General features: G+C 48.1%; 1 protein-coding gene across 2 annotated transcripts in view; it reads left to right on the forward strand.

The window, feature by feature from the left end:
* LOC310698837 (ras-related GTP-binding protein A) overlaps positions 1–12,831 on the forward strand; it is a 30,375-nt gene that overhangs the window by 5,441 nt on the left and 12,103 nt on the right. For both annotated transcript variants that reach the window (XM_083486583.1, XM_083486582.1), the window contains exons 4-5: positions 5,642–5,708; positions 6,972–7,194. In XM_083486583.1, coding sequence (XP_083342709.1) covers positions 5,642–5,708; positions 6,972–7,194 — 290 coding nt within the window. The remainder of the gene's footprint in view (positions 1–5,641; positions 5,709–6,971; positions 7,195–12,831) is intronic.

A 12,831-nucleotide genomic window follows, 5' to 3' on the forward strand; every position in this document is an offset into this window, starting at 1 on the left:
AGCGGGCAATGTGCCAGGATGAGAGTGGCCAGAGCCCATGGAATTAGGAGCAGCCAGACCCCTCCCAGTGACTACCACTTCCATAGTAAGAGGAAATGCAGGGAAAGGAAGAGACACAAGACGGTGCTTCGTCTGTGGAAAACCAGGGCATCTAGCACGGCAATGTCACAATCGTAAAGGATGGGAGTCTCTATCTGGAGCAGACATGAGAGAAGAAAATTGTCCAAAGGAACTGCATCAGGAAACGAATGTCCCCGGCTGGAAATGTGAGCTTGCAGCCGGGTGGAGAAGCAATAGAAGGCTCTCATGCGGAACCACCTATCCCAGGACTAACGGTGAAGGTGCAACTACAACTACCCAATGGACATAGGGTCCAGGTAGAGGCGCTGTTAGACTCAGGAGCGTCAGCAGATTTCATAGACCAGAAATTTGTACAGGAACACAAAATCGCTTTGTTACCTTTGAATTTCCCACTGCGAGTGAAAACAATCGACGGCAGACCGCTACTGTCAGGAGAAGTGACTTACGAGACTCCACCAATGAGAATGGATATGGGTCATCACTCAGAGACCAGGGCATTTCATGTGACCAAACTAGCTGGGCACCCAATGGTGCTGGGCATGAGTTGGCTCAATCGTCACAATCCGGTGATTGCCTAGCATCAAAGGTCTTTGGTTTTTGGTTCAATCTATTGTATGACACATTGTTTGGGGCAAAAGGGAAAAATCTCAGTGGAAGTAATGGGAACAGAGGTGGAAGGGAAGTTGATGGGGAATGAAAGTGAGATTCCGTCACAATATATTGCTTATTGGGATGTTTTTTTGTGAAAAAGAAGCGGATAAACTTCTGCCACATAGGCCCTATGATTGCAAGATAGATCTGGTCCCTGGAGCACAGTTGCCATCAAGCAAGATATATGCCATGTCGGAAGTAGAATCTGCAGCATTGAGGGAGTTCCTGCAAAAGAATTTGCAGAGAGGTTTTATTAGAGAGTCCACGGCCTCGGGGGGTGCTCCTGTCTTTTTTGTCAAAAAGAAAGGGGAGGAAGGGGCACCGAGATTAGTATGTGACTTCAGAATCCTTAACAGCCAAATGAAGCCTCGCGTGTGCCCACTGCCACGTATAGATGACCTCTTAGAGAGAGTAAGGTTAGCCAAAGTCTTTACCAAGCTTGATCTACAAGGAGCATATAATCTGATAAGGGTCAGAGAAGGGGATGAGTGGAAAACCAGTTTTTGTACTAAGTATGGTGCATTTGAATTCTTGGTAATGCCTTTTGGCTTACAAAATGGCTCAGGGGTATTTCAAACCTTCATCAATCGTGTCTTAGCAGGTATACTGGATCAGTTCTGTGTGTCTTATTTGGATGACCTCTTAATATATAGTGAAAGTATGGAGGAACACGTAAAACATGTCATGCAGGTGTTAGAGAGATTGAGGACCAACAGGTTATATGTGAAGTTAGAGAAGTGTAAGTTCCACACACAAAAGGTGGAGTTCCTGGGATATTGCATTTCCCACAAAGGGGTGCACATGGACCCTAGTAAAGTTCAGGCAGTGGTGGAATGGGAGGCACCTAAAAATAAGAAAGATCTACAGAGGTTTTTAGGATTTGCTAATTTCTATCGTAAATTCATAGGTAATTACTCCAAAATCACAACGCCACTGATTGTCTAAGAGGCAAGGGGCCATTCAGATGGTCTGAGGAAGCACAGAAGGCCTTTGATAAATTAAAGGCAGTGTTTGCTTCAGAAAAATAACTTATGCACCTAGATCCAAGTAAACATATGACGGTAGAAACTGATGCCTCTGATAGGGCTATTGGGGCCATTCTGCTGCAACAGGACAAGGAAGGGGACTGGAGACCCTGTGCATTCTACTCTAGAAAATTAAATCAATCAGAACAAAACTACACCATATTTGATAAGGAACTTTTAGCTGTGCATGCTGCCTTTAAAGTGTGGAGACATTTTTTGGAAGGGGCGTCACATCAGGTGGTGGTACAAACAGATCATAAGAATTTAGAGTATTGGAGAACTGCTAGACAGCTAAACCAAAGGCAAATTAGGTGGGCGGAGTTTTTTGCTGGGTTTAATTTTAGGATTGAGTACATACCTGGGCATCGAAACGTTCGTGCAGACGCACTATCATGCAAACCTGAGTATATGGAAGGGGAAGCACCTCCCAAGTTGCGAGAAATGCTGAGATTGGATCAGCGGGGGTGTGCAGCCATAGTAGTGGACGGCAGGGAATTCCAGCAATTGACAGTAACAGATGAGTTTGCACAAATGAAAATGGAGGAACTGAGAAAAGGTAGAGGGGAAGAGGAAGGTTTCAAAGAAAAAGGTGGGTTGTTGTACAGGAGAGGGATGCTGTATGTACCTGCAGGTGAATTAAGAGGTAAAGTGTTGAGGCAACATCATGATAACCCGACTGCAGGACATTTTGGTAGAGAAAAAACCCTGTATCAGATAACACGGCAGTTCTGGTGGCCAAAGTTGAGGGAGGAGGTAATGCAGTATGTAAGAGCTTGTGAAGTATGTCAACGAGCTAAGGCACCTAGAGCAGCTCCCGCAGGGTTGTTGCAACCTATGTCCACGCCGGGAAGGCCTTGGGATGTGGTGTCTATGCATTTTATAACGAATCTACCATCATCATATAGGCAAATAGTGATCTTTGTGGTGGTTGACATGCTAACCAAGATGGCGCATTTCATACCATGTGCCAAAATTCCGACCGCGCAGGAAACTGCAAATATGTTTTTAGATAATATTTTTAGGTTGCATGGTATGCCATCACAAATCATTTCAGATAGAGGGGCCCAATTTACATCACAATTTTGGAGAAGGTTAATGCAGTTACTAGATGTGGAGCTAAGCCTCACGTCGGCGAGACACCCGCAAACCAATGGGGAAGCTGAAAGAACAAATGCAACGCTACAACAATATCTGAGGTGTTATGCTGGTTATCAGCAGAGCGGGTGGTTAGAGAAGTTGAGTCTAGCAGAGTTTGCATATAATAATGCAATGCATGTGTCTACGTCAGTGGGCATTTCTTGAACTTCTTCCAGCACAAAAGTTCTTTGACACCAAGTCTCCTCCTACTCTTCCTGCGCAGAAGTCTTCTGCGCAGGGAGGGTATGGGCAGCGGAGTACCCGTACTCTCTCCGCTGGTCTCTAGCGAAGAGTCTTGGAGATTCCTCTCCGATTCCCCATCTGCCCCCCCTTCTCCACTGGTGTTACGCTGATTTCCTTCCCCAGCGGATGGGCTGCCTCTCTCCCTACTGGGACCCTCTCCGGCATCCCTTTGGAGCCTTCCCTCCGCCTCTAGCTCCAATGGCAGTTCCCTGACATCCACCTCCCCCCCAGGACCCCCTCCGCCCCTTGCCTGACCTTCAGATCCAACCTCGTCCCTTTCCTCGGCCGACTATGCGGGGAAGCCCCTGAAGGAGCTGTCGCTATCCTCTGAGGATTCAAAACCCGCTTCCCACCCTCTCCGATATCTTGCCGCGGGGTGGGCCTCCCAGTCTGATTCTTCTCCCTCTGACATTTCCCCTCCTTCCTCTTCAGAGGCAGGAAAACCCCCAAATTCCTCCTCCTCGTCTATGGTTCCAAATTCTTCCTCCCCAAATCTCGCTAGTGGTTTTGGTTTGTCTGGGAATAGGCTGTGGAATTCTTCCACTAGATACCCATCATTGACCGCCTCAGCGGGGACCCAAGTGTTTTCTGACTCGGGTTCTCCTTCCCACGCCACTAAGTACTCCACCTGGGGCCCTTGCCACCTTGAATCGAGTATTCCCGTGGCTTGGTGGTGGAGTTCCCTCTCCTCTACCTGCGGGTGGGCGGTGACTCCTCCCTCCCGCCCCGGAAATTCCCGCCCCTCCCTGTACGGTGAGAGTAGGGACCTATGGAGCACCGGGTGTATCTTCATGCTGTCAGGCAACTTGAGCTTGAATGCCACAGGGTTTACCTGCTGTGTTACCTCAAAGGGTCCCAGCCGCCTTGGCTGAAACTTCTTGCACCCTCCCTTTAGGGGCAACCCTTGGGTTGACAACCACACTCGGTTTCCCACCCGTATGGCATCCCCCTCCTGACGGTGCTTGTCTGCCTGCCTCTTATAAACTTCCTTGGCCCGCTTCAAGTTCATCTTGAGTTGCTGGTGCAATGCCTCCATTTCTTCCACAAACTGCTCGGCCGCAGGTACACTCCACCCTTCCTCCCCCCTCCCCGGGAAGGCCCTGGGGTGACACCCATAATTGGCCATGAATGAGCTCGTGCCCGTGGACGCATGTTCAGCGTTATCGTACGCAAATTCAGCCAGCGCTAGTTTCTCTACCCAATCGTTCTGTCTCTCGCTGACGTAGCAGCGTAGGTATTGCTGGAGTATACTGTTCGCTCTTTCTGCTTGCCCGTTGGTTTCCGGGTGTCGCGCTGTTGAGAAGCCCACCTCTGCCTGCAGCAAGCTCATGAGCTTCCTCCAGAACCGGGAAGTAAATTGTTTTCCGCGATTTGAGATGACCCTCGAGGGCGCCCCATGCAACCTGAAGATGTGATCCACAAACAACTTGGCTGTCTCCACTGCGTTTCTCCTGAGCCCGCGCTTCCTGCCGCACTCTAATCACAAGCACAGCCTTGGTCATCTGATCCATTGACTGTGCTCCCTCTAGCTGTTCTGATTTCTGGGGTAGCCCGCGAAGCCTCCTCAGGGCAGCGGGGAGCCTTCATCCTGCTGCCCTGTGGAGGCTTCGCAGGCTACCCCAGAGCTGCTCAGGGCTGGAGGGGGAAGCCCGCCCCCCCAGCCACAAAGAGCAGCTCAGGGAGCAGCGGACAGGCTGCACGCAGCCTTCCCGCTGCTCCCAGAGCTTGTCGGGGCTGGCGGGTGAAGCCCCGGTTGATCTGCCGGCACCCGGGGTTTCACCAGCCAGCCCCAAAGAGCAGCTCAGGAGTGTGCCGCATTCCGGCAGTTTAGCTCCAGGGACCACACATTCCATAAGACACACAGACCTTTCCCCTTAGTTTTTAAGAGGAAAAAATGCATCTAATGGAGCGAAAAATATGATAATCATAGAGGAGCCGAATGAAGGAGGGCAGCCAATTTTCAGAATGACAGTCCACAGGGCATTATGATTTACAGTGTTGACGGCTTTAGTCAGGTCAATAAACGCCATATACAGGGGTTGGTTTTGCTCTCTGCATTTTTCTTGAAGCTGTCGAGTAGTGAAAATCATGTACACTGTCTCGCTAGAAGGCCAAAAACAATTTTGGGATTCAGGAAGGGTCACCTTGGATATTGTTACGAGACAGTTTGCTAAGATCCTTGCAAGAATTTTGCTGGCCGCAGCTAATACAGACATGCCTTGATAATTTCCACAATCAGTTCCGTTACCTTTTTAAAAAGAGATTGATAATTTTGGCATCCCTAAAGTCTGCTGTGATTTCTTATCTTTCCCAGATTTTTTTATGAGCTTGTGAAGTTGTTGTGTAAGTTCCACCCACTTTTAAGATTTCGGCAGGTATCCCATCAGGTCCACTGGCTTTGTTGTACTACTACTACTAATAACAACTTTATTCTTTATACACTGCCCATCTGGGCGGCTCCCAACAGAATAATAATAATAATAATCTCATTTTGCCCCTTGCAGTCGACGTGGAGCACTCGCATGTCCGCTTCCTGGGCAACCTGGTCCTCAACCTCTGGGACTGCGGCGGGTAAGTACCTCTTGCCCCCCTCGCCATGTTAAAAGGGCCCCCCGGCAGTCATCCAGTCTGACCTGCTGCCAGGCGGGACTCTCGCCTCAAACATCCTGGACAGACGGCCGCCTGCCCTCCGCTTGAAATCCAGACAATGGAAATCACAATTTAAACCCCTCGCCAGGACAGCTCAGATTTTGCTGGCATCCTTCTCATCCTGATTTTTCTCATTTCAATCCCCATTCGATTCCGGATTTAAATCAGCCAGACTTCCCTAAACATGGCTGCCTTCAGATGTCTGGGGAAACCCAGCTGGATGGGCAGGGTATAAATAAAATACTAATAATAATAATGATGATTTAAATCAAATTGATATAAATCATGATCTAGATCAGTAGTCAGCAAGGAATTAAATCCTTTTTTACAGAAAGGTTCAACCTTGCTGGCATCCTCTTAATATGGACAACCATAGGAAGGTTTCCTTTTTGGAATACAGTGGTACCTCGGGTTACATACACTTCTGGTTACATACGCTTCAGGTTACAGACTCCATTCACCCAGAAATAGTACCTCTGGTTAAGAAGTTTGCTTCAGGATGAGAACAGAAATCGTGCACCAGCAGTGCGGTGGCGGCAGGAGGCCCCATTAGTTAAAGTTAAGAACAGTTTCAGGTTAAGAACAGACCTCCAGAATGAATTAAGTACTTAACTCGAGGTACCACTGTAATAAAATCCCTTTTTTTACAGAGAGGTTCAACCTTGCTGGCCTCCTCCTAATATGGACAAGCAGAGGGAGGTTTCCTTTTTGGAAGAATAAGATTCCTTTTTTAGCAGGAAGACTCAGTCTTGCTGGCATCCTCTGAATATCGACAAGCGGAGAAATGTTTCCTTTATGGAATCCTCAATTCACAGAGTGGTTTTTACACTGATATGCTGGGTGGATTTGATTTAAATCACCATTTAAATCCCTGGTCCGTAACATTTAAATCCAATCGAAACCTTCAGCCTTGCTGGCAACCTCTGAATAGGGACAATACTTTTTGAAATAAAAAAATTCCCTTTTTTCAGAAAGGTTCCGCCTTGCTTGCCCCCTCTGAAATGGCATGAAATGGCCTCAATTGGTTGCCCAGCCTGGAAAATTGATAATAATAAAAAACTTTTATTTGTATCCTGCCCTCCCCGACTGAGACCGGTCAAACGTGTTTAGAATTGGCATAGAATTGAAATTTGAAACTGCTTTTTTAACTGGGATAAAATAATTTAAATCCCCCGGTTTTCTCAGCCAGGACACCTTCATGGAGAACTACTTCACCAGCCAGAGGGACAACATCTTCCGCAACGTCGAGGTTCTGATTTACGTCTTTGACGTCGAGAGTCGGGAGCTTGAGAAGGACATGCACTACTACCAGTCGTGCCTGGAGGCCATCTTGCAGAACTCGCCTGATGCCAAAGTCTTCTGCCTGGTCCACAAGATGGACTTGGTCCAGGAGGATCAGCGCGAGCTGGTGAGCGAAAAGGGGACCCCTGGCTTTAATTCTACCAAAGGTTTCCAGTGTCATGGGGGTTGCCAGCAAGGCTGAACCTCTGTAAAGGAAAGGAAACCTGCCTCAGCGAAGCTGGGATGAGGGATAGGGTTATTATTATTATTTTATTTTATTTTATTTCATTTTATTTTATTTTATTTTATTTTATTTTATTTTATTTTGGGAGCCGCCCAGAGTGGCTGGGGTATAAAGAATAAATTATTATTATTTTTAGAAATAGGGATAGAGATAGGGATAGGACTTGGTGTTAGGGATAGGGTTCTTCCTCTTCCTCCTCCTCCCCTTCTTCTTCTTCTTCTTCTTCTTCTTCTTCTTCTTCTTCTTCTTCTTCTTTTTCTTCTTCTTCTTCATCTTGTGTTGGGAGCTGCCCAGAGTGCCTGGGGAAAGCCAGCTGGATGGGCAGGTTATTATTATTAGAGATAGAGGTTAGGGGTATCGGTTGTAGGAGGGTTGCCAGCAAGGCTGAACCTCTGCTTAAAGAAAGGAAAGCTGTTTCTGATTGGCCGTATTAAGAGGGTGCCAGTGAGGCTGTACTTAGGGATTAGCGATAGGGTTATTATTATTATTATTATGCTGTTGGGAGGCTCCCAAAGTGGCTGGGGAAACCGAACCAGATGGGCGGTGTATAAATAAATCATCATCATTATTATTATTGAGGACGGATTTGATTTCAGTTGAATCGATTGAAATCACTATTTAAATCACTAGTCAGTAAGACTTGATTTAAACCCTTTTTATTTTGACACAAATGTTCAGCCTCACTGGTACCCTCTCAATATGGCCAATCGGAGGCAGGTTTCCTTTTCGGAACCGTGAAATCCTTCCTGAACGTCCGCATAAAGGAAGGATTTTACAGTTCTGGAAAGGAAAGCTGCCTCTGATTGGCCATATTAAGAGGGCCATATTAAGAAATGCTGCCAGGGTAGAAGAGGGAAAAGTGAGGCGAATATTAAAGAAGGTAAACACAAGGAAGGCTATGGGCCCGGATGGAGTGGCTGGCAGGGTGCTAAGAGATTGTTCTGACCAACTGGCAGGAATCTTTTTGAAGATTTTTAACCAGTCTCTGGCCCAAGCCACCGTTCTACCCTGTCTGAAATCCGCTACCATTATACCCCTGCCAAAAAACCCAAAGATAGTCTGAATGATTTTTGCCCTGTGGTGTTGACACCCATTATAATGAAATATTTCGAAAGTCTGTTGAGGAACCGCATCATATCTTGTTTGCCAGTGGGACTTGACCCTTACCAGTTTGCGTACAAGGCAAAGGGATCCACAGAGGATGCTGTGACAAATAGTTTTACATGCTGTCCTGACTCATTTGGAGAAGCAAGGGCGAGATTGTTATTTGTAGACTTTAGTTCTGCATTTAATACTATTCTTCTGCATAGATTGCTGCCCAAACTATTAGACCTGGGACTTTCACTGTGTTTGTGCAGGTGGATACAGTGGTACCTTGGGTTACAAACGCTTCAGATTACAGATGCTTCAGGTTACAGATGCTTCAGGTTACAGACTCTGCTAACCCAGAAATAGTACCTGAAGAACTTTGCTTCAGGATGAGAACAGAAATCTGGCGGCAGCTGCAGCAGAAGTGGTACCTCAGGTTAAGAACAGTTTCAGGTTAAGAATGGACCTCCAGAACAAATTAAGTTCTTAACCAGAGGTACCACTGTATTAGATTTTCTGTCAAACCGTTCCCAACGGATCAGGATGGGTTCCCACGTGTCTGCGGATTTCATCATGAATACAGGAACGCTGCAGGGGTGCGTGGTTGAGCCCGCTTTTATATACACTATACAGCTGGCTGGGCCCCCCAAAATCCCAGTAATAAGATCATTAAGTTTGCAGGTGATACAACGGTAGTTGGTTTAATCACGGCTGGAGTGGGGGAGGCGGCCTATAGGAAGGAAGTTGAGCAGTTGGGGGAGTGGTGCAGGAAAAACAACTTACTTCTTAACTTAAAGAAAACAAAAGATTATTGTGGACTTTAGGAAATGTAAATTGAATATTCAGCCACTTATTATTGAGGGGAAGTGTGTGGAACAGGTCTTGGTGTTTTGATTTCTGGGAATGGAGTTGAGAGATGACCTAACCTGGGGAGAAAACAGCAAAGACCTTATGAAGAGAGCACAGCAGAGGTTATATTTTCTGAGAATCCTCTGGAAAAATAATCTTTCAAAGGACCCGTTGATGGCATTTTACCATTGTACTGATGAGAGTGTATTAACTTACGGTCTGTGTGTGCGGTTTGGGAGCTGCACGGTCGGGGGGGGGGAGCTGTCCAGGGATGTAAAGACTGCAGAGAGAATAACTGGGTTCACTCTTCCCACCTTGGATCAAATCTATGCTTCCAGGTGCCATAGGAAACTGCAGAGATAGTGCAGGCTAGTGCGCACACAGGTTTATAAAGACTAGGACTAGCCTCCTGAGAAACAGTTTCTATCCAAATGCTATTTTGGTTTCAAACGCAGTGTAAGGTAATCTCTATGGGAGTATATTGTATTTAATTATGGGTGTTAAGTTGTGGGTGAACATATCAGACGACACAGCGATTCTTCAGACAGCTCTTGTTTATTCACAGCCCAGAACAGAACTGAACCGAAGGGTTCAGCCAACCTGCTTATATAGAGCTCAACTACATGGCAACAGTAACAATTTTCTGTATCTATCCAATCACTGAACGTCACTTTCAATTCCTTATTTGCATATGCGGACCTGAGTGAAAACTATCTACATTATCCCCCTGCTGGCCCAGGGTGACAACTTCAGTACATAATAATAATATAATAATAATAAATTTTATTTATATCCCGCCCTCCCCAGCCAAAGCCGGGCTCAGGGCGGCTAACAACAATAAAACAGTACAAAAGTACAACACAAACATGATCTAAAAATGATCTAAAATCATTCATTATAAAATTAATTCAAATCAAGCCACTGGCAACCATTGGGCCAGAGCTCCGCGAAGATTGCCGAGGGAGGGAGTCAGGCTGTGCCCTGGCCAAAGGCCTAGTGGAACAGCTCTGTCTTGCAGGCCCTGTGGAAAGATGTCAACTCCCGCAGGGCCCTAGTCTCTTGTGACAGAGTGTGCCACCAGATCGGAGCCACAGCCGAAAAAGCCCTGGCTCTAGTAGAGGCCAGCCTAACCTCTCTGTGGCCTGGGACCTTCAAGATGTTTTTATTTGAAGACTCTAAGTTTCTCTGTGGGACATACCAGGAGAGGCGGTTCCGTAGGTACGAGGGTCCTAGGCCGTATAGGACTTTAAAGGTTAAAACTAGCACCTTAAACCTGATCCTGTACTCCACTGGGAGCCAGTGCAGCTGGTATAGCACCGGGTGAATGTGATCTCGCAGCGAAGACCCCGTAAGGAGTCTCGCTGCAGCATTCTGCACCCACTGGAGTTTCTGGATCAGTCTCAAGGGCAGCCCCATGTAGAGCGAGTTACAATAATCCAGTCTGGAGGTGACCGTCGTGTGGATCACAGTGGCTAGGTCAGGGCGAGAGAGATAAGGAGCCAACTGCTTAGCTTGGCGGAGATGAACAAATGCTGCCTTTGTTATAGCTGCAATCTGCGCCTCCATGGAAAGGGAGGTGTCGAAGATTACACCCAAACTCTTAAAGGACGGTGCTGGCACTAATTGTGCCCCCGCAAGAGATGGGAGTGGCCCCCCCCAATCCCATATCGTCCCGTCCCAGCCAGAGGACCTCTGTCGAAGGATTTAACTTCAACCAGCTCCCACGTTACCATCCAGCCACAGCTTCCAAACATCTGGTCAGTGTGTCTGGGGCCGAGTCAGGATGGCCATCCATCAACAGATAGAGTTGGGTGTCATCAGCATACTGATGGCAACCCAGCCCAAAACTCCGGACAAGCTGGGCGAGGGGGCGCATAAAGATGTTGAAAAGCATCAGGGAGAGTATTGCACCCTGAGGCACTCCACACACCAAGGAGTGGCGCGATGACAATTCCCCCCCAAGCGCCACCCTCTGTCCCCGACCAGAGAGAAACAAGCGCAGCCATTGAAGGACTCTGCCCTGGATCCCCACGTCGGCAAGGCGGTGGTCCAGGAGTTCATGATCGACCATATCAAAAGCTGCTGACAGATCTAGAAGAATCAGCAGCTCCAACCAGCCTCGATCCAGCTGTCTACGAAGATCATCTGTTAGGGCAACCAGAGCCGTCTCGATCCCATGACCAGCGCGGAAGCCAGACTGGAATGGATCCAGGGCCGATGTTTCATCCAGAAACCCACCAAGCTGTTCAGCAACCGCTCTCTCAATCACCTTACCCAGGAACGGAAGATTCGAAACCGGGCGGTAATTGGATAGATCTAAAGGATCTAATGATGTTTTCTTTAAGAGCGGGCACACCACTGCCTCCTTCAGTTCCCCTGGGAATATCCCGGTGCCAAGGCACAAATTGATGATATCCCCTAGGAGGGCCCGCACCTCGTCTGGACATGCTCTATTCAGCAAGACGGGCACGGGTCGAGAGGACAGGTGGTGGGCTTTCCAGCTCGGAGGAGTCTGTCCACATCGGCTGGGGATATCCGGTCGAAGTGGTCCAATACTGGACCCCAGGACAGTCAAGGGGCCTCCAGTTCCTTTATTGTATCCAAATTGGCAGGGAGGTCATGGCGGAGCAACAAGACCTTCTCCGCAAAAAAGCTCGCAAATGCCTCACAGCTGTGTGTCAAATTGTTATTTAAATTTGGCTGTCCCTCAAGGGACATTAAAGACCTGATTATACTAAATTATTGCACCGGGCAAGAGCTAGCGGATGCAATGGAGGCCGAGAAGTAAGACTTCTTAGCAGCCTTCACTGCCATCTTGTGGGTTTTCATAAAAGCCCTATATGATGTTATTGAGGCTCCGTCACGGGCACCCCGCCATACTCGCTCTAGCCGTCTGAGGTCCCGCTTCATTTTCCGGAGCTCCTCGGTAAACCAGGTGCGATCTCATTGATAGCTGCCAGGAGCTGCATATTCCAGCCCTCAACAAGCTCAGTCAATGAGTCGCCAGGGGGAGCAAGGTCCCGCAAGGCTTGGCGGAATCTATCAGGGTCCATCAGCATCTGTGGGCGAGCCCAAATCGGCTTGCCACGTAAGCAGGGTGGGGGTGGAAAGTCAATCCAGGCTTTCAGAGCATAGTGATCAGACCATGGCACCTTCATCGAAGGAGACATGATCACATCTATACCTACGCCAAAGATTAAATCCAGCGTGTGGCATGCTTGATGTGTGGGGCCCGAAACAAACTGGGAGAGCCCTAGTGTCGCCATGGAAGACACCAGGTCCAGAGCCTGTGAGGAGGGTGTGGCATCAGCATGGATGTTGAAGTCCCCCAATACCAATAGGTTAGGGAACTCTAAGGCCCAGCCTGTCACCGCCTCCAATAGGCTGACAGGGTGGCTGCTGGTGCGCTAGGTGGCCGGTACACCAGCCAGACAGCTAAGCTCTCCTCGGAGCCCCACACTAGGCCAACACATTCAATGCCGGGGATCAATGGCAATGGTAGAGCCCTGGAAGGACAATCTTCCCAGATTAATAATGCCACCCCTCCCCCCTGGCCCACAGTCCGCGACTGGTGGAGGACGG

This window comes from Podarcis liolepis (assembly GCF_965112155.1).
Source record: "Podarcis liolepis genome assembly, chromosome: Z".
Lineage (NCBI taxonomy): Eukaryota > Metazoa > Chordata > Lepidosauria > Squamata > Lacertidae > Podarcis > Podarcis liolepis.